Below are 22,327 nucleotides of genomic sequence, written 5' to 3'. Positions count from 1 at the left end.
CAGTGACCATTGCTTGGAACAGACAGAACATGACTACTTCCATGTATTCATATAGATTCAAAAAGTTCTATGATTTATTTATGCATTTCTTTTTTTCATATTATGCCCCATCCTTCCTTCCTTTCAGCACACAGTTTACCATGCTATTTTGTTTGCACCAGATGTATCTGTCTGATTTGGGCTAATACCCTGGGGTGGTGTTGTGGCTTATTGTTCTTTCCCTCCATTTTCATGGGGGATTTATAGAGGAACAAAAGCACAGAAAGACATAACGGGTGGTGTGGTGACATGTCTGATGATCTGCTGTTGTGTCATCATGGCCAGTGGTATGAATGAAATTTAGCACAACACAACATTATATAGTGAACAAAAAAACACTGTTCCACAACACAACAGGTAATGCAGTGTAAAAAGAGCATTAGAAATTGGGGCAGAAGCACTAGCATTATAACCAGGAAAACTAATGCGATAATCCTCAAATCTAAATGCATCCATAGTTTTATAAATAAATTAATACAAATACAAGGTTTGACAAAATTATGTAGTTACCTCAGTTTAGTTACAGAAGAAAGGGTGAAGAATTTCTTAAAAGTTCACTTAAAATATTTTGGATAGATTAACAACTATCTGTTTATTTTTGAGACATAGTCCCAGAGTCATCTGGAAAGTAGCGGGGGAGCCTTTTTGCTTTTATAGTTTGAAATTAATGGAGAAGCCACAAGTATTTCTCGCCAACCTTTAAATAAGGTTGAATATGATTTCTGGGAAGGCAAGGGGAAAATACTAAATAGGGCTTAGTATATTTTGGTGATGAATGTTCTGCCTTTTGCAGATTGGTTTTATTTCTTCCTCTCTGAATGCACTTGAATTTTTTATTTTCTTGCTGGAATGATTTTCATGGCTTCTCCTGAAAGACCCAGAGCTCCAGAAGAACTTTTATCATTGAACTGCAGTGTATATACTGCTTGGCTTTAAACAGTGTCTTTGAGAAATCTCACAAGATAAAACAAATCTAGGTTGCCTCACTTTACACCTTCTGCTGCTTAAGCTGGTAAGCCGTGTGGGAATATAAAACCAATATACTGTAGCTTCAAAATGAAAAGAGAGAAAGGGAAAGGTCTTTAAAGGCACAGGAGGATAAATCAAGACTGGTTTGTGCAGGGCCAAAAAAGCAGGAAAAGGAGTATAAGCAATCCAGGCATCTTCTGCTCTAGCATAAAACTTGGCAGATCTTGCTGCACTTATTGGGGAATAATGGAGTGGGCTGCAATGAGGTATTAGTTAGGGAAAGACCAAGCTTGTACACTAAATACAATTAAGAATAGAATAGAAAAGAATAGGTTGCCAGGTGCTTGTTGAAGAGCCAGGGTCCATTGGTAGAGCATCTGCTTTGGATGTCAGGGTCCCAGATTCAATCCCTGGTAACTGCAGGTAGGTCTGGGAGAGATCCCAGCCTGACTCAGTATTAGGCAGATTCCTATGATCTTAAAAGGGACAAGCATGTGCTACAATCCATTGGATCTGGTGCACATGCTAGGATGCCAATGGCATCCAAATGTCTGTGGTTGCAAAGGCCATTCTGACTGACAAAAATAATACAGGCAGTGGCACAGCTAAGATAATTTTAGACTTAAATGACCTTCCAAGTAGAAACATAGTGCACAATTTCTAATTTCCCATTACCACCTTCCATGGTCTACAATTGCTTCTACAATCCTGATATGTTAAGAGCAAAAGACAGTTAATCAACATCTTCCCCACCACAACCAAAAATCCCACAAAGATTTGCAGTTTCATATTTTAAACTCACATAATTCATCACACCGTTATGGTTACTGGAACAAAATGCTTCTGCTGCCCTGATTCTAAACACATTAACTTGGGCATAAGCACCATTTTGTTATAGAAAGCATAGCATATTTTAAAACGAAAAACAATAAAATAACCATCTGAAACCCATTCAGCTTCTTCCTGGAACTCTCATCACCACCAATAATCTCAGTAATTTAGCCATCATCTGTGAGGCTTAATTGTCTTTAATTGGGGGACACTGTTTCAGTGTCCCAAGTTAACAATGAGTTCTAGATGGGAGACAGTCCCCAAAACTCAGATTCACAATGAAGGGTGGAATTCAGCATCACACAAAGGTGATAATTTCATTTCTGCTTGCCGGATATAACAATCTCCATTTTCCTCTCTCTACACACTGTTTGGGGGCTTCTCCTGACCCTCTAGATTTGGAGAGGGTGAGAGGTGTATGTGGGGGAGGAGAGAGAGGAAAGTAGGACTTGTTGAACAGGCCTCCTCTAGCGTAACAATTTAGTTGGATCTGGCCCCAAATATTTACTCTAGCAGTGCCTTCTGGCATTCTGGGACTTTTGACCACATAGACCAGTGTACATTTGACAAGGGCTTAGTCATAATCAGGCATGCATACACGTCAGACTTGAGCTATATATAACATCTGCCACAGGGATCAGCATCCTCATGGCAAATGGGAATTTTCCTTCACTCACTCTGCATGGTCATCAGTGACTAATTTTCTGGGTTGTGTCAGCAGCAGCACAGAGCAGGTATGGAAAAACTTACAGCACTGTGTGGGAGACTTTGCACAGGTATGCTGATCCCCGCAGTGAATGTGTAATGGCCATATCCCAGCTCCCTGGGTCCTGTGCATAGCTGTCAAGTTCTCCCTTTTTTTAAAGGAAAATTCCCTTATGCTGAATAGGCTTCCTCACGAGAAAATGGAAAACTTGACAGCTATGGTCCTGTGCCACCTGGGGAAGGGAGGCCTGGCCACAACAAGGGGTGCCCCTCTTTTGTATCCTTTCCATTAAATGCACTTGCAGAGACCAGATAAGAGATCAATTATTTACCAGCCTGCCTCTTATTTAACTTCCCAAGGGTCTCTTTGAAACCTCCTTGGGTAGCATAAGGTTAAAGTTATAAAGGCCTTAAGTGGAGGCCAGACAGGGCTTATGAAACAAGAAATAAGTTTACAAAGGAAAAATAATAAATGGCAAGTGAATGCTACAGAGAAAGAAAACTGATGCCCTCACATTCCTGAAACCCAACATATTCCATTGAAGCAAAAACAAATCAAAATTGGCAAAATTCAATCCCCTATCCCTAGTTCAGAATATTCCAACTCACCAGGCTCTTAGCAGGGTTTTTCTTGCTTGTAAGCAGGCTTTTTGATCCTTGGAGGCTTGCTCCCAGGCTTCCTAAAACTTATTAATATCACTTGAGATCTCCTACATCTGCCCACCTACTGGTTGTCTATCTGTTTTCAAAGACTTTCCTCGTCAATCTTGTGTTCTTCCCCTTGGGATACCTGCTCAAGTAAGTTTAGAACTTTAAAATTTCCTGTCATGAGAGACAGGTGTGCCATTCTGCACATATGCAATGGAGTTTTGCTGCCTCAGGGCATAGCTAGTTAACCCCATAATCCCCACATGGACAAAGCAGAAGCATTTACATCCCCTTGCCAAATGCAGCAAGACATATTGACCAGTGGCACACAACTGTATCAGATCTTAAAAGGGGTTGATGTCATCTCAGCAAATTTCTCTACTACAGGTGATATGCCTATCTCCAGAAAGGGGGGGGGGGATAAGCAGCCATAGCCAGTTCAGAACAGAGCTGAATTCTAAAGAACAAAGAAGCACACCTTCTAATTTCCCAAGAATTAAATTGGGGAAGTGATAGATTCAGAAGGAGTAGCAAAAACATTGCAACTATGGGAGAATGGCTTTTGGAGAACAGAAATCAGCAAAGGGAAGTTCTATTTTCCATGTTACCCTGAAAGAGTAAGTAGATGACCTGTGCTTTTTGTCCATTTCTTCTTTTTTGCTTGTAGGATAAAAGCAATCTGTCAGTAGAAAATGACAAGCTTCCTTCTTAATGAATTACCTGCTTCATTGTCATCGTAATGTGGAGATGGTGGAGGAAATCTCTTAATATTCATTTCCCAAAGCACATCCACTTAATCACATTTTGTTATAGGTGTTGGCAGATCATCTGTCAAAATGAATTAGTGGGAAATGTAGTGCTTTAGTTTTGCAAATAATAAGTTTGCCATGACATTTCGGTTTCCTTTCAAGCTCTTCTCAGTCCCTGATTTATGCCATCTTCTACTACTCTCTGCCAGTTTGATGCCAGCTTCCTATCAAACATCTAAAACGGATGGGGCAGAAATGTCTGTTTTTCTTGTTTTGTAAAGACATTGTGTGGGTACATCACAGAGGGTGACCTCACAGTTTACAATTTGTTCCTTTGTATATACCTCTGCCAAGGTCAACACTTCATGCATCTGATGCGGTGTGCTCCGGAACTCAGAACCATACCGTAAGAAAAATCCTTAAGGAGTCCCAATACCCTTTCCTGATTTTGCTGCAAGACTAAGGACATAAGAAGAGTTGGGCAGGCCCAAAACTGCCACCCCAAAACTGCGGCCCTCCAGATGTTTTGGCCTACAACTCCCATGATCCCTAGCTAACAGGACCAGTGGTCAGGGATGATGGGAATTGTAGTCCAAAACATCTGGAGGGCCAAAGTTTGGGGGTGCCTGGTATAGATGCTCTATATCGGTTTGGAATTCAGAAGGCAAAGAAAGAGTGTCTGTTAGTACTAGCTTGATCATAGCTGCCAAGTTTTCCCCTTTCTCGCGAGGAAGCCTATTCAGCATAAAGGAAAATCCCTTAAAAAAAGGGATAACTTGGCAGCTATGGCTTGAGTCCTCTTATGCCCATATTAGTGCAGGTGTGGAGGAACTGTAGCATTTAAGCCAGTGAAGCCAGGACACCCATAATGTGGCTCCATACATGGCCTTTGTGATTTTTAGTCCAATGCTGGCTATAGGAACACTAGTTGTTTTGTGCATTGCTATACATCAATCCTTCAAGCTAAGTGAAACAATCATAGGTGTAATAGAGCCAACCCTCCTAGGAAATCAAGATGTTCTCTATGTTTCATTAAAAAGAAAAAGAAACTAGGGCACAGTTAAAAGTAACACCAGGTCAGCTGAACAAGCAAAAAAAAAATCCCTCTGCTCTTTCATTTCCCAAATAGGAAGAACAAACATTCCAGAACAAATATGTCAGTTTCTCAGTTCTGTAAGAATGAATCTCCCTCAAACCACAGAGTAACATTAATGAAACACTAAAAGTGAAAGGATAATATTATGTTGGTGGTTCTTAGGCTCTGAAATGCAGGTGAGGTGTGTAACAGCAAACTTGTCAAGTGCTTCAGAGCAGCTTTTTAGCTCCTCCAAAGCAACCCACTTCATTTCAAAACCCAGGGTTTTTCCAAATCCAATGCACTCCACTTGCATTGACATTTTTACATTTCCTTGGGTTCGCATTGTCACAATCCAATTCAGTTTATTAATTGTGTTACCCAGTGGCCATAGCAAAACTAAATACTGTAAATTGCCGCACTCTAGTATGACACTTTAGCAAAGGAACTGAAGGTCAAACTATGCAGGAAGAAGAGCACTCAGTTCTCAGTGGTTCACATTAGGTTTGATGAGACAAGGTACCAAGTATTGCCTGCCAGAACAATTACAAACAGGCATTTTTATTGTCTCTTTTCTTCTTCTTCAGGCAAATGTATGAACTGTTGCTTCTTAATGTGAAGGAAATCTCAAGTATCGAAAGGCTGAAAAATGGCCTATGGTGAATGCGCTGAACACAAGAATGGAGGAAACTATCAGACCTGAATGCAGATTGAAGCTCTGGGTGCTTTCGGAATGATAGGAAATAACCTGTTATTTTCAAGACAAGTGGCACTCGCCATTTCAACAGCGTAGCTTTCACTATTCTCCAAAGGGGCTTTGAGAATGATCCTAGAGAGCTGCTTTAAGCTCTCAGTACCGACAAAACTGCCAAGCATGGGCTCTACCAGTGAGCCATGACCCTTCCCAAAGTGTGTCTGAATTTACCTTGTGCTCCATTATGATAGCTGAACTCCAAATGACATGTTTCTGCTAAAAGAGAAGTCATATGCATATTCTTGTTAGAAAACACTATACGTGGGACTCAGTCAATGTGTTAATTAGCACTGTGCGAGAAGCGTTAAAATGTTCAAATATGCAATAAAATTTAGGAAAAAACACTTCAGGGCATGTGTAAGGTGCGGTTTTCATTAGGGAACTTTTTTAATTGCAAAAAATGGTCAGTGCATCTGTCTACTAATAGATTGCAGACCTTTTTGCAACCACGAGAAAAACAGGATAACTTTTTTTTTTATATGTGAATTTTATGAAAAGAGAGAAGAGTCCCTGATGTGGGCTATTCTATTTAGGAAGGGTAACTCAGCATGGCATGTGCAGGGTCTGGGGTCTGCGTGTGGGGTGCTCAGTCTGCTATCCAGGAGAAGAGTCCTGCTCTGCTTTATTATCATTCTTTATCTTTAAACTAAGCATGTACATTCCTTTAAATAAAGATCACCTTTAAAAACAGGCTGTCCTCTGTAGAGTACATGGCCACTTTAATGGGAAGGAAAGATCAAAACACAGCAGACAGCTGCCTTGATCATTTTTATGAAAGAAAGATGTGGTAGGAAAAAATACACTTTCTTTTATCATATTTATAGATGGTATACAATTAAACAACTTTTAACACATTACATTGCAATTCTAAACATGTCTGCTCGGAATCCTATTGAATTTTCAGGGGTAAATCCTAGGGAAATGGAGTTAGGATTTCAACCTCAATCTATGTTTATGTTATTTTAATTGTTCTGAATTGATTTGAGAGAGGGCGCGTAAGCTGCCTTTCCATAAATTTTTTGTTTTTTTCATCTGCTTAGGAAAAGCTTTCTTACCATTTAAGAGGGGGGAGGGGGAATCACTGATTTCCTCCTGGTGTGCATACCAGTTCTATCACCTGCAGGGGTAATGCAGTTCCTCCTTTCAGTCTCCATAGGCAGTCAGTCAGGGAGCCTTTCTGCGGAGCCTCACAGTAGTGGTTTTAATTAATGCCATCTATGACAGTGGCTTCTGAGTTGTGAATGCCAGCTGCCTTAAAAACTCACACGGAGCTCTAGCTCTTTCCACATAGTCTGCCAGGCAGCAGTTGGTTAGCAACAATATTCATTCACTTAGCTTGCAGTTAGATGGGAGTAAGCCACATGGAACGTAGCGGGGCTTACTTCTGAGTAGATCTGCCTAGGAGCACACTTTCCAGAGTCTCAAAAATCCTGGAATAAGCTTCAATTTTGACTTTGAGAGCTGTGAAGGCTACATTATTTATAAATGCTCTCCTTCTGGCAACAGAAATCCATCATCCAGTGATTTCACAATTTATACCAAAAAATATTGAGATCTGCCGCCTTAAGTGTAGACCAGAGCACCAGAAGCACAGTTGACCCATTTTGGAGGAATTCGGACTGATTAATACTTTATAAGTGGAAGGCAGTGAAACCAAATGCAAGCTTCTTGGATGTAAATTTCCATTTCAATCATCCCCCCCCTTAGTTCTACTTTTTGCACATGCTCACCTTATGTCAGCTCACTTTGTTCCTTCTAGCTCCCATTTCTGTACAATTTAGCCTCTTCCCTCATAACTGACTTCTGATCTGAAACCTGACCTCTTCCCGCTTCCCTGTTTTCTCTGCCTCTTGTGAATCTTTTGTCATCTGGAGAAGGCCTATCACTGATGTGCTCCATACAGTGTCTGGCACACATCAGCTACTAAATAACATGGACCAGGGCAATCGGATCCTATGGTCTAGTTAAAGTAGTTTGTGCTATGCCAGGTCCTAATTGTAGTATAATGCAATCCTGTGCTCAACCAGCAGGAAAGTCAGAAGCACAGCAATGAAATGAGAGCAACACTGACAGCCACTAGCACAGCATCCCTGGAAACATCATCAGTGTGCATCAATCATGGGCTCTCTTGCCAACAATGTCACCCCATATCAATTGATACCTAGTGATGCTACCCTACACAGCACACACAAACTAAACCTGAGCTAGGCAATCAGGAAGAGGGAATGACCACATCAGCTCATGATGACCACCACGGCACAGTGGAGAAGAGAAAGCAACTGCTCCTATTAGGAGAAATTGAGGAATTACTTCTTTGTGAATTCAGATACAACTTGACCTGATCCACACTAACCTTCCAGGCTAATCTGCTCAACAGAACATCTCTGCTCTTCGGATTTCACATTTCTCTTGTGTGCAGCTCCTAATTCAAAAGGCACATCAGAACAGTTTGAGATACTGTGCATTTAGCACTTTAAGTAGGGACCCAGGTGGCGCGTAAGGACCCAGTTGGCGCTGTGGGTTAAACCACAGAGTCTAGGGCTTGCTGATCAGAAGGTCGGCGGTTCGAATCCCTGCAACGGGGTGAGCTCCCGTTGCTCGGTCCCAGCTCCTGCCCACCTAGCAGTTCGAAAGCACACCAAAGTGCAAGTAGATAAATAGGGACCGCTCCAGCGGGAAGGTAAACGGTGTTTCCGTGCGCTGCTCTGGTTCGCCAGAAGCAGCTTTGTCATGCTGGCCACATGACCCGGAAGCTGTCTGCGGACAAACGCTGGCTCCCTCGGCCTATAGAGCGAGATGAGTGCCACAACCCCAGAGTCGGACATGACTGGACCTGATGGTCAGGGGCCCCTTTACCTTTACCTATTTTGTGAGAAAGTACATTCAAGGCTACATATTGAAATGCACATTTTTTGCTGATTTTTCTTTTTTTTTAAAAAAGAAAACAATAATTGCAGATCAGTGCAGAAGCGAGAGAGAAAAGAATAATAATAATTATTTATTTATTTATTTATTTATTTATTTATTTATACCCCGCCCATCTGGCTGGGTATCCCCAGCCACTCTGGGTGGCTTCCAACAGAAAAATGAAATAAAATAATCTATTAAACATTAAAAGCCTCCCTAAACAGGGCTGCCTTCAGATGTCTTCTAAAAATCTGGTAGCTGTTTTTCTCTTTGACATCTGATGGGAGGGTGTTGCACATGAGTGATCATGTGCAAAAGTGACACAGATCAAAAAGAGGCAGAACCCCCAACCTCCCCTTCTCTAGAGCAACCTTCTAAGAAAGCCAAAAAGCAGGCTCATGATGCCAGACTTTGTAGTGTACTGAACTGGCAGTCAGAACAGTAATGCATTAGAACCAGTAAGGCCTTGTTGCTCAGGTAAATGGACTTTGTTGCCTAGTCCAATCAGGAAGTCTTTTATAGCCATCACTTTCCAGGAGCATACATACATACATCATTTTATTTGTATGCCACCTTCCTATGGTTCAAACCATGCTCAAGGTGGCTTTACAATATGAAAAAAACCATAATTACAAACATAACAAAAGTAGTCATAAACAATAAATAAAACATCAAAAAGTACACAACCAAATTAAACAATTCCACACAACTCATAATAAGTACTGAAATAAAGATACAGCAAAATAGCATCAATAACAGCAACAAACCCTCCCCCCCCCCAACAAAAAACCCTAAACAATGCCCCATGCAGCCCAAGAGTCTGTTCAGTAGTCTTAGCTTTTGTAGCTGGAGTTCTTCAGTGACCTTCCCAGGTCAGGTGGAAAAGGCCAACAAGGCAGGGAGCAGGTCTCCCAGGACTCACAGCCAAGATGGCAGGCCTTAGGGAGGAGCTGGCAGGCCAGAGCCTGAGACTACTCCATGGTCAAGCTGCAGTTCTGATAGCTCATCACATGAGCTACTTTGCTGTCAGGCGCTTCTGTTTGTAGCCTTTGAGGGGTGCACCACACACCATGTTCCCACTTGTGCAATCTGCATGCTAGGGACAGGACATAATGCCACATACCCATGTAAAGTTATAGTTTCCTGGCTCAGTCTTAAATGCCCCTGGAGGTGTGTTGTGAATTCCGTCCTCCATTGCAGCAGGGAGGACACGGAGGGTGGAGAATAGTCAGCTGGGACTGATCATTTCAATCACAGTGTTTTAAATTTCATCATCTTTCATAGACATAATGGGGAATGAATGAGTCTTGAGTGAGCATAAGGTTCCTCCTGATATTTCCCGGATCACAGCCACGGTCTGCCCACTTTTTACCCTCCCATGTTGGTCATGCATGAAGGTCTTGCAGACATAGCACCAGGGGCGTACCCAGGATCAAAATTATGGTGTGCAAGGGGCGGGGCCAAGGCACGGGAGGGGAGGGGCCACTGTGGGAATGTGGGTGGGGCTACGTGGCCTGCACCTTTCAGCTGTTCAGAGGAAGCGGCCCCAGGCTCCAGCTCCCCGCGCGAAGCTCCGGAGGCGTGTGGGGAGCATAAGCCTGGGGCCGCCACGCTGCGCCCCTCAGCGTTTTGCTTCTGGGGGGGCAACTGCCCCCCTGCCTACGCCCATGCATAGCACAAGAACAAATGGTCCTTTCATCCCAGGATGGTCTACAATGTCTGGCAACAGCTCTCCAGAATTGCAGACTGGAGACATTCCCAGTCATAGAATCATAGAACTGTAGGGTTGGAATGGACCCTGAGGATCATCTAATTCAATCCCCCATAATGCAGGAATATGCAGCTGTCCCACAGGGGAATTGAACCTGCAATCCTGGCATTATTAGCCCCACACTCTAACCAACTGAGCTATCCATGCATTCCTACCTGGAGATGTGGGGTGGGGGTGGGCCTGGGACCTTCTGCATGCAAAGCAGGCAGTTTTGTACCCAGCTCTTCTCCAATGATGCCACCAAAATGCTTGGGACTTAAGAGGACCATTCCTGTCCTTGTCTAGGGCCTTAAGCAGGGAATGAGATTGGTCTACTGCTCCTATGGATAAAGTGTTTTATAACTAAACTGCAATTCCAGTAGAATATAATTCTGCTTTTTGTTCCCTTAGGCAGGCGTGGGGTTTTTTTATGTCACATAATGATTAAGAGAAGGTCTACCCAACGTCTGACCTACCAATGCAGCCACCAGTTATGTATTTTCACCCACTAGAGGATCTTCCACCTTCTGCTTTTACTGCCTGCCTGGAACTGGGATTTGTCAAGCATCTGGCAGGCCACAACACACGGCTGGTAAGCTACCGTACATTTGGCTTGGTCAGCCACCAATGTGCAAGCCTGATTTAAAGAGCATTTCTGTCCCACTGTACAAAGCAGGGCAATATAATTAAAAAACACATTTCTCAGCACTACAAAATGTCAAGCTCACATGGCAGTGCCAAAAGGATATATTTCCCTTGGAAATGAGATCATGCATGCATTTAGCCATATTCCATATTTTTCTCCTTATTGCATTAATTTGTGCATAGATATTATTTTCTTCAGAATCACCTTGTAGACTGATAGCCAGCCATGAACAACTATCAGACAGCAACACAGAAAGGTTCTTCGGTCTCAATGTTTAAATTAAAAATGATGCCAGGCATTACGCTGGAACTGCATCACGTAAAAAACTGGGGAGGAAAACAGAGATTAGGCAATAATGAAGTGCTACAAAATCCATCAACAAGCAAAGGTAATAATTTAATCCTTTTTGCATTAATCTGCATATGTATAGATTCAGCACAGCCTGTAACACTTCCACAATCTGTCACATGCAAATTGTCATATGCACAGCAATAGAAGTGCTTGATTAGAGGACTCCTTTGTGCTTCGGCGCCAATCTGCATACACAAGTAAATGCCTGATGGGCTAAAGGAAAGTGTGCATTGATATTTTAAGATTAATGGAATCTGCTATCTAGAATAAAATGAAACTCAATTTCCTTTCCCATATTAATGAGAACCACTGTAAGACTAGTTTTCTAGATCATTAGTAGCAGCCTATACATCACACACACTCTGCTTCTTGCAGCTAGAATAAAAATAATAATAATGGCCAGCAAGAAGTAAGGGCATAGCTGCCAAGTTTTCGCTTTTCTCGCGAGGAAGCCTATTCAGCATAAGGGAAAATCCCTGTAAAAAAGGGATAACTTGGCAGCTATGAGTAAGGGGTCTGCATCAGATCTGGACAATCAAGAATCAAAGTGAGCCACTTTGTCTGGGAGCTTATCCACACTTACCTTTCCTCTGCTCTTTCCAGGACGATCCATGATTTAAAGCTCTGTGCCTGTGCTCCAGAGTTTTTCCTGCAAAAATGCACTTTTAAAACTCAGTGGGGGCAAACATCAATCTGTGGAAAACCTGAACTGATGTTTGCCCCAATTGAGCTTTAAAGAATGAGTTTTTGCTGGGAAATCTCAGGACAACAACAATGCTTGAATATGGAGTGTTAAAGCACAGACCTCTGAACAGTGGAGCAAAAGGTGAGTGGGGATAAGCCCTGAGTTCAAGTGGGATTTCTCCAAGATGCCCTAAACTGAAACAGGGATCTCTGAAGTGGCTCAGAAATTCTGATAATTATTTTTTTAAAAACTACTACTACTACTACTACACAGGCAGCAGATCTGTTAAAAAGCGACATTTCTCTCTATGCTAACCATTGAAAACACACACCAAGGAGGGAGGCCTCTTTTCTGACTAACAGAAAATGATTTCACCAGGACTTTCCAATCCCAGAGCTTGGAGAAAGGACATCAGCTTGTAGTTTTCTATTCTGCATCTTTGCTGGTTCTGCTAGCAATGCTTGCATGGAAATGCCGGACATTCAAGTTCTTCTGCCTCTGTGCCACACACCCATGTACCCATTCCTGTCAAATCAGCTTTGCACTTACAGTAGTTTCTTTAAGTCTTGGTGCTAGCTGAGCAGAACAGAAGCCTGAGGCTGTGAGTCCCCTCCCTTCACCATAACTCAGTACCTTACACCTAATGTTCTGAATTTTTGCAGATTACTTTCCTATAGGATCCTCTAGAAAATTGATGCCCACAAAATCAAAAGGAGGAAAATAATTCCCATTTAGCTCTTCCTCTGCCCTAGAAAATCAACTTTAAAGGCACAAGCACAAAATCTTCCTAGACTGATTTGTCCATAATGTGGAAGTTTCTTATCTAGGAGCACCCTCTCACGCAAACAATTTTCATATAAAATTGCCCACAAAACAATAGGGGAAAGTAAGTAGATCCTTTTAATCCACCTGAAAACAGTAAAGGACAACCATGCAGGAAAATCACTACAGCTTTCCTTTTAGAATTTGGCAGGATTCTCAAGAACACCCAAACATGCTAACCAGTCTGAAAATTCATCCAGTTCTACAGAAATATTTCTTTTAAAGTTATAGAGTGCAGGGTGGAGGGGTTGAATAAAATTCAAATGTGCACTGCACATAACCCCGGTAGAGAAGGCTGGAGTCATGCTTATCCAAACTAGAATTCAAATCTAGACCTAAGCTGAGTCAGACAACTTCTGAAGCATTTTGGACTAAAATGCTCACTGATGTGCAAAATCAGGGTCCAAACCAAACCTTGTACTCAGTGTAACCCCTAGCAGAAGGAACAGCTTTTAAGTTTTTGAAGACCTCTGCAGGTCTCATTTTAGCCTTTAGTGCCTATTGACCAGATAATTTAAGGAGAGCCCTGCTGGCAGTGAGATGGTACAGAAGCATATGGCTGTGTCATGTTCAAATAGTTGGTACCGTAGTATCTGGTAAAATGATAATCAGATGGGTGGTTTTACCTCAACATATATTTGTATGAACACCCAACAGCCTAAAGCAGGCAGTTGTTCAGGGAACCGGTCCTATGACTAGTGTGTAACAATGGCTGCAGATATCACAGCCACTCAATTGCTCTTCAGTAGAGTGGTGGCAATAATGATGGATGAAACTATTAACTATTGTATTAACTATTTCCTTCTTAATTCTACAGTTCAGTGATATTGGTCTAATTTACAGTGCCATACAAGCCAATTTACAGCCAACACAAATGAGAACTGGCCACTCTGTTCATTCATTCTCGGGGTAGCCCCATTAGGGGAAGGCCCATAGCTTAGTGGTAGAGCAACTGGTTTGCATGCAGATGGAAAGATTTCCTGCATGAAGTCCAGGAGAACCACTGCCAGTCGGTGTAAACCATACTGAGCTAAATGGGCCTATGGTCTGAGACCCCCAGGTAGAAGAAGAAGAAGAAGAAGAAGAAGAAGAAGAAGAAGAAGAAGAAGAAGAAGAAGAAGAAGAAGAAGAAGAAGAAGAAGAAGAAGAAAGCTTTCTATGTTCCTGTGTCCCAAACAAAACAGGACATTTGCAAGTGCCTTCTGAATTTTTTTTATATTCTATATTGTAGGGCTCCCCAGAAACCAGTTGGCTCAGAATGTGTGAACTCATTCTACCGTAGCAATTTGATCCATAGACTAGAACTAAGCTCCTTGGTGCATTCCCCTTCTTGCTTTATCTATCCATCTTGCTCCTTTTGCATTTATTCTGTAGTTCACAACACACATCCCCTCTTGGTGTCAGCCATTCTGTTTCCTGCTTGCTTCAGACTACTGCTCCAGAACTCCCCCTCACATGCACCTCTGAGACGGACTATCCATGCCATTTGCCAAGTTTCAGCCAACAGCAAGAGAGGAACCCACTAATGTGAATGCCTTCCTCGCTACAAGAGGCAAGAAAAGGTTTAAATGCCTCTTCGTTCATTAAGAATATTTTCTTGCGCACCAAATGCAGGCAGTTCCTGAATCCAGTTCAGAGGAAAAACATGCAGCGGCAGGGTGTTTTCTTTTAAATGCAGCAACAGATTACATTAAATGCCTTGAAGCAAGGATGCCTGGTGACAGGCATTTGCACAGACAGATGCAGAGATCCTCTCACTTTGTAACTTGACTGTTGCTTCCTTTCGAAATAATGCACTCCCTGATGTGCAGCTGCAGAACAAAGTTACACGATAATCTGGCAAGATTAGCTGTTTGTGATTTCTCTTAATCGTGTGACTTTATTTGTCTTCTTCTCTCTCTCTCTTCTTTCTCTCTCTCACACACGCACACACACACACACACATATAATGTTGAGGGGGGAAATATAGTCAGGCATGTGTTCTCTGATTCTTCTCTAGACCCTACGAATGTGAAGCAACAATGTCCATAACTATCAAATGACATCAAGCTTACCTTGATTGAAAATGCTAAAAAGATTTTTGCAAATGTGTTTGTGGGAAAAGGTAAAGGGACTCCTGACTGTTTGGTCCAGTCGTGAACGACTCTGTGGTTGAGGCACTCATCTCGCTTTGCTGGCCGAGGGAGCCAGCATGACTAAGCCGCTTCTGGCGAACCAGAGCAGCACAAGGAAAGGCCGTTTACCTTCCTGCCGGAACGGTACCTATTTATCTACTTGTTTGATGTGCTTTCGAACTGCTAGGTGGACAGGATCTGGGACCAAACAATGGGAGGAGAGTTCACCCCATCGTGGTGATTCGAACCGCCGACCTTCTTATCAGCAAGCCCTAGGCTCAGTGGTTTAGACCACAGCACCACCCGTGTCCCACTGTGTTTGTGGTACCTTACCCAAATTGGATCACTGTTATCACCTAAATGGCTACTGCATACCTGCACAAGCTGAAATAAACTGACTGAAACATTTGTGGTGTTGGCAGAATAATGTAAAATTAATGTATAATCCCTACCCCCTTCCCAGACCCAGAAAAGCTGCATATTTACCAAGGTAAAAGATATGGTGGTCTCTTTAAAATATCTCTTTTGGGAAGCAAGATCAATTTCCTACAGAGTGTTTTGACCTGTGGCCATAGGAATGTAGCCAGAGGTATGCCTACTCAGAGTAGACTCAATAAAATTAATTTACATGACTAACTTAAGTCTGTTGATTTCAGCTGGTCTACTATGAGTAGAACCTAGTTGGATACAACCCATATCAAAAAGTAGTTACAATATAGCATTATATAACAAACATTATTTGTTTATTTCACATCCTTTTTTCTCTCTTTTTTGGGGAAAAAATGATCCTTGGGTGGTTTTACATCCCGGCACTAACCAGATCCAGATCTCCTGAGCTATACAGTGTACCCTCAGACTACTCAAAAACACAGATTCCATTTGAAATCTCAAGAAAAACTTATTGGATTTTTCCTGCGATATCCATATGAATGCCACATCACAATCTAACATTTCCAACACATATTTCTCCGTAGTTATTTTTTTCAGTGCAGAAAAACCTCAAAATCTGCCTCGTCAGGGGAGAAGGCCTGTGTGGAATACTGCAGGGAAAAGGATCTGATGAAACCAGGAAACCAAATAACTAACCTATTTAGAAGATTCATTAATGTATCCCTGTTTGGAACTGAGCAACAGCAACTGATCACCAGCTGAAACATATGTGGAGTGGGAAGGTGAGCTCAAAGCGAGTCTAGTATCAGACTATGAGTCAAGCCACACACACACACTCACACACCTTATATTGCTATATCAAGGGTATTACTACTAAGCTATTAAAAAATAAAATCAGGCATTTTTTTCCTGGTCTGGAATGGAAATAATGCTTAGACTTTAGCATGTCCTATCTCTTGGTGACAAGTAGTTTTAAAAGGAAGCATTCTCTGCCCCCCAATGTAAGCCCTAATCTCCTCCAAAAGTCCAAGGATATTTGGCTTGGCTGCTTAACTGTCTTTCTGGAGATGACTAATCATGGAATGTTTTCAAACATGAGACTTAAATCACCACTGAAGCATCTCTCACGCTGCTTATGTCAAGTCTGATCAATGAGATTGAGAGGCACTTGACTTGCGAGGAAGCATTCTGGTCAATGTAAGCTTTGCATCTACATTGCAAACCACTGAAACAAGAACTACTTAGGACACCTCGTGTGTGAAAATGCCATTCCTGTGTACAAAACACTGGTACAATCTAACAAAAGGAAACTCACATCAGCACCAGATATGGGCCACATCATGTTTAGACTGAACATTTTTCTCTAAAGAATCACGGTACAGAAGAATGGTACACTCTCTTATCAACAGTTATACAGTTCAGAGTGCCACTAGATGAGGTGTGAGAGATCTGTTTTCAAAATCTCCCACTCTGTTTAAATTTTAAACCACCCATGGTGCCACCACATCACATCAGAGCTGTGGCATTGTGGAAGTGGATGGCTGATCCCTTTTTCAATCTGAATAATCTCCCCAAACTGTTATTTGACCCCTGGGGAAACATCAGATACCAGTATTATTCTTGTATGTTTTCCCCTACAGGGCAAACCACATTTGGTGTTTGGGGAAAACAGCATGAGGGATTGGAATAACTTGCCTCTGCTAGTACTACTGCACTGACCCAATTTTCACCCGCTGCAACTGCTTTTAACTTCTTTTGGGTGATCCAATTTTGATCCAGTTGTGAATGTCCTATCTAGTCTAACCCAAAGTTGTTCTTAAATCAGCAGTGACGGTCAAATCAATAGTCTTTCATTATCTCCTGTCCAGTGGATGACTCCCAGGGCAAAACCATAAAAAATACAGTATATCTCTATTGTGAATTGTACAAAATGGAGAGGTATTTAAATTCTAATAGATCTTTTACTGGTGCTTATATAACATATAAACAAGAGAACCCCCAAGATAGCAAACTGAAGAGAGGTGCATCCATTTTTCTTCATTTTAAAAAGCAGGATAGTGATTATGATGATGATGATCTCAACACCTTATGTAGTTTACAGAAAGAAGTGTCATAATCTTGTTGGAGGTTTGGAGAATAGAAAACCCCAATAATATTGCAAATTCAATATTATTTCTTCCTTAATTGGGTTTCGTTGGGATCCTAGATGGACCTTTGTAAGTCCCACCAAACTTTCAAGTAAACATGCATGCGATCAGGATGCACATCTTACATTGCAAATATGTTGGGTGTAAACAAAAATGTACACAGCAATTGTATCTGTAAAACATTTATGATGGCACACAGTGAGAAATCAGTATGTTGCAAAGCAGACTTGAGCCCCAAATCCCAAAAACATCATAGTAGAAGGGGAGGTTACTTTTAAATTACTTCTTGCTAAGGAATATTTTCACTTTAAAAGGGCAGCTTATTGAAAGATTTTGCAAGCAGTATATGCAATTACTAGTGAAAGTATCATACCCTTCACCTAGGCTTTACAGCATGCACTGATTTTAAAATACATTTCTCAGAATGATTCAGTGACCCCATTTACTTTTGAGGGGGGAATAGAATATGTGATAAATAAAGAATAATCTTCCCCTTCACCTGCCACAAGATTCGGCTATATCCACAAACAGTGTTGTAACTGAGTGCCAGGAGTATGCAACAACTGGGATGAGTTACAGTTATATTATTCCTAGGTTGCCACAGAATGAACTCCATGAATACTAATTCCACATTTTTAATGGCTAACACCACTCCAAGTCAAATCACCTGTGACTAACTGAAGGCTTTCTTATTTCATGAGTCAAGTCTACACTTGTAATTTGTTTCTTTCAGCTATTATTTGATCACAAAAAGTTCATGAAAAATCCTATTTGTTATGTCAAAAAGACATTGAAAACCTCAGTATAACAGGAAATTCAAAATGCAATGCTTAAGAAGTCCAAATTTTGCATGTAAAAAGTCAGTTATTATTTAAACAGATACCAAAGTAGAACATTTCCCCTTGTGGACAACTTTAATTATTTTTTATCTATTTGTCATGATCTAGCTAGAATTATTGCTTATATTTTCTAATAACATTTCTCCCCAATTCCTTCACTATAGTTTTAAAGTATAGTAAACTTCTTCCTTGTAGTCACTAAAAGATAATATTATCTGGCAATTCACAAAGCATCAACACATTATGACTATTAATTCTTTTGTATAATTGCACACTAAGAGATCTTTGCCCACATCAGTTCATTTTATGAAATATGTAACAACAACATTTTTGGCTCTCATCCTTGCTGCCTGGTAGTGTCCACAGATAACAGATTCCCTAGGGGTCAAATGCCCATATATATTTTTTAACAACCTTGGTGCTCACAAGAGCAAAAATACAATTGACATGAAAGACATCTTTTTTCTCTCCCTCTCTTCAAGGCAAGCCTGCAGAACCTGCCTCATCGAAAATCTATAAACTTCATTACTGAGCTGGCACTTTTTCTTTGAGAATGATTTGTTCATGCCATTATTAACTTTGGCTGTAGATTTCCACATCTGCTACCTACTTAATTAGATATGAAAGACTGCTTGAAATTGGAATTATTGAGTCTCTGTGAGGAAGAGGATAAAAAGGTTGGTTTAAGTACAAAGTAACACTACACATATCAGGGGTGTGCAAGTGTGGGTGTGCATGTTTCTTCTTCTAGATGTTCAACTTCTATCATGGATTATACTACAGGAAGGTTCTGTGGGGAGCTGTCTATGGTTGTAAGAGAAAGACTAGTCCAAAGCAAAAGGAAGGAAGAGACCATAAGTAATGCACACATCTAGCAAAGTTAAATGGTTTGGACTTGAACCTTGGAGTAGGATCAAGACCCTCTTCTCTTCTGATATGAAGTCACTCCTTCATAGCAGCAGTTTCTCAAAACTGGCATGATGTTGCCAATCCTTTAGGGTTAAAGTTGTATTGAGACTACAAAGTGATTTATACCTGAAATGCCCTATAGGAGCAATTAATAATATGAGATTCTCTTTTTATACCCACCTTCTGTATGGACAGCAGACACATAGGTCCAGTTGTAACGTTTGACTATGTCGAGCATGGCTCTGGCTTGCAGAATGTCCGATGGAACTACCCTCAAGAAGTATTTGTACAAAGTTTTGTCACTCAGGTCAATACTGGTTGCAGAATATGCAATCTGGGGAATATCAAAGAGCTGAAGCAGATTTTGAACCTGGATGGCCACAGAACTGGATCCTGGACCGATGACACCAGCAATGGGCTTTTTCTCCCTGACCTGGTGGTGATATGCAGGGTCAGGCAGGCAGCGGCCAAGAGCATCTTTCTCATCTCGAATGGAGATCAAAGAGTCCCTTATGAATTCAATACTCTGCTCCAAGGCCACAGAGGAGTGCCAACAGGAATCTCGGATTTCACTGCCTAAAGTGATGTTGGGCAGCAAGACTGGGTCTGAATTAATTATATCCAGAGTGTGAAACATGGCCTCAACTCTCTGGATGCCATATTGCTCTCGGATCTCACCACATTTTCTTTCGGGCACCTTCTCAGCTGGAGGTTGGTGATGAACAGAAAAGAGGGCTCCTATAATGACATCACCATCCATTCTGGCTACTGATCTTTGGGCGGAAGCACCTGAGATCAAAACCTTCCTGCCAGCATTCTTGGGGAGAAAGTCCATCTCCAGGAAAATTGCAGGGAAGAACACCAGCAGCACGCCTATCATCTTGTTGCAGGAAGCCATCCAGATTCTGGCGACCAATTTCACGGGCTCTTCCTGCCTGCACATTGTTAAAGATATGGCAAAGGCGGCAGATTCGCACCACTGTTTTACTTCTCAAGTGCCTCCGAAACCCATTACAATGTGCCTTTAAAGCAAATTGCCTGGAGGGGCAACAGAAGTCATCATAGGAGTGAATTGTAGCCTGTTGACATAGGAAGAAAGAACAGAACACATTGATCAGCTGAAAATATGTCAAAGCAGAGCTCAGTAAAGGCCATTTTCATCATGAACATCTCTCCCCACCTGCCTGGAATATTAGCAGACACCAAATCAAATGGCTGCAAATAGCAGGTGTCTTTCAATTTCAGATCTCAAGGAGAGAAAGCAGGGAGGGAGTAACAAGGCACAGTTATACTACTGAGACCAACACTGCATAGGTGTGGGTGTGGGTGTCTGCACACACAAACACAATAAAGTAGTGGTGCCTTATTGCATGCATGCATATCTAATATACGAAGAATCTTGCATTTATAAACAGAGTGTAGTGTGTGACTTGATATATTCATTTATACCTAACAACCTCCATGTGCAGAAATTGGTATCCCTTATCTACATTCTATTACCTGCATTCTGACACTTAAAGCAAAGAAAAGCCTTTACAAGTTTGAGAACTTCCTTATGTCTTTAATTAGATTTTTTTTTAAAAAAAAACTTCATTATTAAGTCAAGAACAAGAAAACTATGCTAGTTTAAACATCTTGAGAAAGACGGGGTGTGTGCGCTTCTGTGTAGAATCCTCAGAAAAGAAAATGTCATTTAAAGGTCAAGACAGAATTCTTAAAAACTCTTATAAGATAGAGCCTTTCCCAGCTAGATTAATCTTTGGGTTTTGAAAGGGAGAAAGCTGTAGTTCGACAAAAGAGACAACTATGCAAGCTGTGGGAAATACATATTAGTTACTAAGGCAACCGCAGGCAAAGTCCTGATGTGCTTTTCTGGCACCGCTTGCTTTTCATGCAGACTTTGGGCAGGAGAGGTGACAAGCCAGGCGGCTAGAGTTTAAGTAGTTTAATGCGATTTAAAAGGCGATCGGCCGCTCGTTGGAGATAATTGCTGATTGGAAAGTCGGGTATGCTTCGCTTCGCTCGGCTGCCTTGGCTCCCTGTTGCATGGGCAGGGATTGCTATGGATTTCAGCACCCTGGACAACGTCCACGGCAACCTAGCGAGTTCATCCGTTCGGTGCAACAGAATCTGCAGCTATGCTGCGCTCTTTGCCCCAATAACTTCTTGCACCCGCTGCTTTGGTCTTTTGCACCCACACACCCACACCCACACCCACACTACTCTCCAGTCCCCAAAAACACATAGTAGAAATACATACAGAGAATTCCAGTTGCAGCAGCCTCTTCTCCCCACCCTCTATCTGAAAGGCTTTTAATGCCTAAGGAATGAAGCGCTGCTGGTGGGTTTCTATGAAGCAAGCCAGATTTCTAGTTGCCGTCTCCCCACTCCCAACCTTGCTTCGGTCTCTCTCCCCATCCCTCTGAAGGACAGGAGAGGGGAGAAAGGCGAGAGATGAAAGCGGGCAGAAGGACGGTACTGTGTGTAGCAAGTGCCGATTCTCCCCGCACAAACACACACATCTACGGAATCCAGAGAATGAGAGAAACTGGTCACAGGAAGCCGAATTCGTCTGAAATCTAATGGAGAAGGAAGGTCCTTTTGTCTGGCTCTCTTCCCTGCAACGTTATGGTTCGCGCCGGTCCCTTTTGGAGGATTAAACTCAAGACCTACCTGAATCCGAATCGGTGAGGCTGGTCGTTCCTTTCCGTGTCCGAGGCGTTCATTGCCAGTTCTCCTGTTCACATTTCCCTTTGCCACAGTCTGGTACAGGCGAATCGAAAGAGATGGGCTGTACGCGACTGCCCTCTTTCTTCAACGCTGTTTTACCGCATGAAGGAGGGAAAGGGGAGGGGTGTGTGGAAACAGGTCATTCCAGGCTCATCTATTATCTCATGCATAAAGATCAGTCATTCTTTCCCCTTCTTCAACCAGCTCTCAACCCCCTCCCTTTCCATATATATGCGTATATATGTTGTTTTGGACTGTATTTCAATG

General features: G+C 42.0%; 1 protein-coding gene across 1 annotated transcript in view; it reads right to left on the bottom strand.

Annotated features, from left to right (window-relative positions):
* Positions 1 to 20,273, bottom strand: part of GRM1 (glutamate metabotropic receptor 1) — a 162,400-nt gene extending 142,127 nt beyond the window's left edge. The window contains exon 1 of the mRNA XM_035110662.3: positions 19,511 to 20,273. Coding sequence (XP_034966553.3) covers positions 19,511 to 20,273 — 763 coding nt within the window. The remainder of the gene's footprint in view (positions 1 to 19,510) is intronic.
* Positions 20,274 to 22,327: the final 2,054 nt, after the last annotated feature.

Source organism: Zootoca vivipara, chromosome 3, assembly GCF_965207765.1.
Source record: "Zootoca vivipara chromosome 3, rZooViv2.hap1.1, whole genome shotgun sequence".
In the NCBI taxonomy this organism is placed as follows: Eukaryota; Metazoa; Chordata; class Lepidosauria; order Squamata; family Lacertidae; genus Zootoca; species Zootoca vivipara.
Note: the sequence above shows the minus strand (reverse complement) of the source record. Positions and strands in the feature narration are given on the sequence as shown.